Below are 6,000 nucleotides of genomic sequence, written 5' to 3' on the forward strand. Positions count from 1 at the left end.
AGACAGTAAGCGCTCAGATGATGAATGTTTTCTGTCTGCAGCGTGGTGGCTAACTACCAAGTGTTCGGTTACAGGGAAGTGGAGAAAGTGAAATTTCTGTCTACGTGGATTGTGATCATACACATTCAACCTTCTTTGCTGGCTGCATCTAAATCTTTCTTGTTTTGGCCAGTGGCACTGCCATTTCATCATTCACATTGGCTTGAAACCATAGGACGACCTCTTTTCTTAAATTCAAACTATAGAGTCATCGCCACTCTGTGCGGGGGTCAGCGGGTGGGAAGAAAGGGTTTTAATCGAGTCTGAAGACATTTTATATATTTAAACAAAATAAAGGGGAAAAGCTGTGTTTTTCTTTAACCTTTTGTAAGGCTTCCTGAGCACAAAGTAGTGCTAAAAAACAAACAAAAAAAAACCAACTTGGGGAATTAATTTAAATGTCAATGGCTTTGGAACATAAGGATTACTTTGGCCCTAAATCACCCTAGTAAAGAAAATGATGTTTTGCAAAAAAAACATTGCTCATTATTGATTCTATAACATTTGAGAAGTGGCAGAAAGAGGCCTGGTTGAATTATGTTTGCTTAGTGACCAAATGGGATGTAAGTTCAGTGCAAACGAATTATGGTAAATTGAAAAAGGGATCACTGGGTTTCGCACAGCTGAGTTCTGATACTCGACTAGGTTCGAGGTCATGTCCTCAGGGTCTACTATAGGGTTCCCACTGCAAAGGCTCCCCCCGAGCCTGGAGTGGGTTGTTTATGATGGAATGTTGGCTCTGACACTCAGTAACATCTGTGTGGCTCCTTCCGGAGTATCTCCGGCCCCAACAATCTCACCTTCTGTGAGGGCTGGCCCCTCCCTCATGACCTTGACCGCCACATCTTTACTGTGAGGTGTCCTCACTCCCACTGGCCTCTTATTCAGTGACCAAAAGACAACCCAGATCCTCTCCGCTGGGAAGGGGATCGACAACCAGAGAGAGTGTCCACCTCTGTGTGGGCTGAACTATGACTTGCGAACTCTGGACTGTGAGAGAGAGCCAGTGGTCAGAGGGCCTCGGGCAACAAAACCAGCCGGCCTGGAGAGACAGAGGTGGGGGCAGCCCCGCGAGGCCAGGAGAGGGATTCCCTGAGCTTCCGGCAGCCGTTATTTTTGAACTCCTGGCTCACTGTTTAGGCCTTGGCTGTGTTTTTCTGCCTTTTGGTTCTAAAATTCATCTTCTAAGAAAGTTTCTTTTTTTTAAGCTTTGAGCCTAGTTTATGTTTTTTTTCCTGCTGCTCGCAATCTTAGGAGTCATAGCCTTGGTAACCAAAATGGTGACTAGTGACCCAATGTCTGCGAAAGGAGGTAAGGGAACAGGCATAAGACAACAGCAAGGCGACAGTGGCAACAATTTTTTAAAACGTAAGATTTAGATATGACGCCGAAATCACAAGAGACAAAAGAAAAAAATGGGTAAATTGGACTTCAAGAATATCATCAAGATGATCTAAGGAATCTTTACAATTCAACAATAAAAGACCAATTTAAAAAAACCAAATAGGCAAAGGGCTTGAACAGGCACTTTTTCAAAGCTCTACAAATGGCCCATATTTTGAGAAATGCAAATTTAGACAAGGTACCACTCCATACCCATACCCACTAGGATTCTATAATAAAAATAGGTGGGTAAAGACAAGTTAGATGGTGACAGACTGCTCTATCCAACAGTCTGGCAGTTCCTCAAAATGTTAACCTGGAGTTACCACATGACCCAGAAATTCCACTCCTAGGTATATATATATAACAGAAGTAAAAATATATGTCCACACACGACCTTGTACATGAATGTTCATAGCAGAATCATTCACAATAGCCAAGAAGTGGAAACAACGCAACGGTCCATCAACAACAAGCAGATAAACAAGGTGGGTGTACCCATACAGGGAGTCGGGGTGCTGAGCGCTCATACTGGAGTCCTCCCCAGGCATCGCCTCCACCAAAGGGACCTCTCCCACTAGGGTCAGTGCACACCCTGTGACTGTTCAGAGCGGGGGCTGCAAGGCCTGGACCCCCTTCAGGACAACTCTAAAGCCATTTTAATTCTAGAGCTCTCCATGAGATTGGCCGAATCCTTCGCTGTAGCTGCACCACAGCCCCCCCCTGCGGCCTTCACCCTCTCACGGGTGTTTTCCCTGGCAGCCTCCTCAGAGAACTCCATGCACTCACGTTCCAGGGTCTGTCTCCCAGGGAACCCCCCACAAAGAGGAAGACACGGATCTGGGGTGCCTGCAGCAGCTGGCTCAGCCCACAGCCAGAGCTGAGGGAATGTGGATTGCCTTGTGGACTCCTCTGTGTCTACCTTTCTTGTTATGATGATGACAGGAAAGTAAGTCATCCCTGCAGGGTTAGCTAGAAGTTGCCAGTTGGTGGGGAAATGGGTGTTAAATCATCATCTAACCTAATCAGCAACAGACTCTCCAAGCTCTGGGGCCATGGAGTGTTTTAACGGGCAATCAAAGTGAACTCGTGTGGCTAGCAGAGATGGGCACGAATCCCGGGCCAGTCCCCATCAAAAGGAGAGATCTGTGTCTGCTCCCCGTGATTCTGACTGGAGGGACCTGGGCCTGCTTTGACTGGTAGAAGATGAAGAGATGCCGTCCCAGTTTCCAGACCCAGTCCTGGACCTGTTGGCAGCTTCTGGTTCCCGTCTTCTGGAGCTCTTGCTCTCTGGGGTCTCTGAGCTGCCACGTGAGAAGTCCTACTTTCCTGAGACTGCCCTCATGGAGAGGCCAAGTGTAAAAACTCTGATGGTCAGCCCCAGGGGAACCAACCTTCTAGCCATCCCTCTCCCACAAAATGCCAAACCCGTGAATGGAACTGTCTCGGATCATTCCAGATCCACCAGCCTTCTCTCTGGATACCACTTTGTGGCCTCAGTCCATCCTCCATGGAGCAGAAGAATCACCAGCCAGGCTCTGAAAAGCTCTTGACCCACAAAACGACAGCATAGCAATATGGTTATGTTTTAATTCATTGTGCAGTAATAGGCAACCAAACAACCCCCTCCTGGACCCCTCAGTAGCTCCTTTGAGCTCTCTCTGCCTCATGGGAAATGTGGCAGGGAGGGGGATGCACTGCGATCTCGCGTCTGCTTTAAAGCGTTGGAGGCCCAATACCTGAGATGCCTTGCCTACATCTGAACATTTAATTTGCAACCATCCTAGACATAGAATGTATTTCACTTAAGCCTTTCATCAAATGTATTTTTGTTAGATAGCCTTTAGGGTTTTGTTTTGAGCAAATGAAAGGATGGTAATTATTTGACAGAACCAAACAGTGGGTGAGGATGACCTCCCTGACATGGTCCTAGGGGGGCACAGACCTTTGCTTCCAGGACTGTGGCGTATAGACTCACAGGGAATCTGGGTCTGAAGGTTTTATATTAAAAGGAGACTTTGGAACTAGAGGTGTGTTCACAAACATATGAGGTCTGTCCATAAGGTATCCAGCCATGCGATATGAAAAGTAGAGACAGTTACTGAAGAAGATACAAGATACAAGATATATTGTACATAGGACAATGATGCCTCAGTCCCCTTCAAAGTAGGCACCTTGAGACCTCACACAGTTCTCCTAATCACCATCAACTGCCCCATCCTATTTTCCTGAATCTCATCAATAGTCTGAAGTCTTTTCCCTTTCAAAGGTGATTTAAGTTTTGGGAAAAGCCAGACGTCTCAGGGTGCCAAATCTGGGCTGTAGGGGGGCTGAGTCACTGAGATGATTTGATGTTTCACCCAAAAACTCTGCACGAGATGTGATGCATGAGGAGGCGTGTTGTCATGATGAAGCTGCTAATCACCAGTTGCCTGTAGCTGTGGCCTTCTGAATCATCTGAATAGTTTCCGTGGAGGAATGTTCAAGCTTAATGCAAAATTTGATGCAGATTCATTGCTCTACTCACTCAGTCATTCCTAATGTGATGGCCACACAGTACACATCCTCATTCGATGGCACCTACTGACCCCACTGACTAGTACAGTGAAGTCATCATTGTTCACACATGTGCATTCCAGTCCACTCCCCTCGGCTGCCAGGTTACATTGATGCTGCACAAACTGTTCTCATTATATTAACAATGGCTGGACTTTTGCCAAACAGACCTATTGTATCAAAAACCCAAGGTCATGGCTTTTCAGGAAATAGAACAATTTAGATATTTTTCTGAACTGTCTCCAGAAGTAATTTGTAAGTGTCAGAATCTGGGCCTGGATTTTCCATTTATAAGATACAGTCATCATACTTATACTTATTCCTTTTCTGAGTAGCTCATGGAACTATTGCTGCCAAGAGGTCTGAGTCTCCATGGCTCCAAGGACTGACCCATTAAGACGCCTGCCACTGTTTTGGAAGCTACAGGTACAATACGAATATCAAAGGTCTTATCCTGCTTTTATTCATCTCCAAATGTACCCCTCCCCCAAAAACAACAGCAACTTGGAAATGAAATACTTCCATGAAGGATGAAGGAACTCTGTGTCCGTCACTGTTTGATGTGTCCAGGTGGCTGCCCTATTACCGGCAGCTCTGGATTCCCCGAGAGAAACAAAGAAAGTAAGGTGGTTGAGCCCTTAGTGGGTGCAAATTCTCTAAATGTATCTGCCCGATCTCAATTCCCGCCATGTCCCTGTGAGGGGAGGATTTTGTTTCATCAGTAAGAACACCAAGTCTTGGGGGCGGGGGGCGGGTCGGGAACGCTCACAAGTTTTCACAGGCGGCGAGGGTGGAGCGGAGCTGGAGGGGTGGGCAGCAGTCAAACGCAGGTGTGTCTGTTAGAGGTCAAAGCCCCTCTTCTTTCTGCTGCATGGTGCTGCCTTCTGAAAGGTGGTCAGCGTGCCGGGCTTTTGTAGTTACCTATCTTGGAGGGGGGAGTCCAATCACCAATGCAGCGGAAGACTTTTATGGCTAATTGAAACTAGCAGCTGTATACAGCGCTCCCCTACACACACATGCACATGGTGTGTGAACATGCACTCTAAAGCCCAACGTCCTTCCATGTCGGTGAGGTCACTGGTGTCTCCCTTGGAATCTTACAGCTACTGATGTCATTAAATAGGTGCTAGGCTATGCGATCAAGGTTATTCGATCACAACATTTGTCCACTTAAAAATATGCAAAATATGTACGTACCTACACAAGTGTGGCCTTTGGAGACTCTGGTGCTGGGTGGGTCATCGTAGGCTGCAGAGGCTGAGGCGTGCAAGGTCAGGAGAAGGAGCACAGGAGCTGCCCAAAGGCCTCTCCAGGGGGACTTCATGTCCGGGCTATGCAGCCAGGGAGACCAGCCGGGTTGCAGAAGACGCGGGTGATGTGATGCCCTGAGGGCAAGGCCGCGGAGTGGAGAGGCCTTTCTCCTCTTCTCTTCCGTCTTCCGACACACTCTTACACACTCTTCAGTAAGTGTGAAGCGAGTAAAGACGCACAAACACTCACAGAGTCACTTGTCGCTACTTTAGATCCCTGAGAGAGAGCCGCCTAGGCTCTGGGAAGAGCGGGAGGGTCTCTGCCAGGCAGTTCTTCTGAGATAAAAACTACCAGAAAAGGAAAAACCCAAGCTGCGAGGTGGCAGAAATGCACGTAACTGGGCTTGCTGGCTGAAGTCAGAGGCCGGAAACCTCAGGAACCCCCCCGGCTGGCGGAACCATCCTGGGGGTGGTTAGAAGGCACTTCCTCTTTCATTCTTGCAAAACAAAAAAATTAAACTGCAGAAAAAAAATTAAAATAAACCACAAACACACAATCCAGTGGCTTGGCTCAGCAGTACCCAGTGGTCATAGAAATTATAATTTGTTACATTCAGAAGTTAACTTAGTTTTGCTCTGAACAGCTTTATAGGGCGAGGTTGGGTTCCGTATTTTGTTGCTGAAGGAGAGTCTGGTCAACTCTGGTCAACTCGTTATTTCCTTTAACGAAGGTGGACTATTCCTCCAGGGGTCAAGTTTTCTCCCGGCCTCT

At 47.2% G+C, this 6,000-nt stretch overlaps 1 protein-coding gene across 1 annotated transcript in view; it reads right to left on the bottom strand.

Annotated features, from left to right (window-relative positions):
* Nucleotides 1-5,625, bottom strand: part of AOAH (acyloxyacyl hydrolase) — a 122,277-nt gene extending 116,652 nt beyond the window's left edge. Inside the window, exon 1 of the mRNA XM_054571357.1 lies at nucleotides 5,176-5,625. Within this exon, the coding sequence (XP_054427332.1) occupies nucleotides 5,176-5,302 (127 nt within the window). The 5' untranslated portion in view covers nucleotides 5,303-5,625. The remainder of the gene's footprint in view (nucleotides 1-5,175) is intronic.
* Nucleotides 5,626-6,000: the final 375 nt, after the last annotated feature.

The sequence above is a fragment of the Pteronotus mesoamericanus genome, unplaced genomic scaffold (genome assembly GCF_021234165.1).
Source record: "Pteronotus mesoamericanus isolate MK-2021 breed Mesoamerican mustached bat unplaced genomic scaffold, CSHL_Meso_final contig_220, whole genome shotgun sequence".
Lineage (NCBI taxonomy): Eukaryota > Metazoa > Chordata > Mammalia > Chiroptera > Mormoopidae > Pteronotus > Pteronotus mesoamericanus.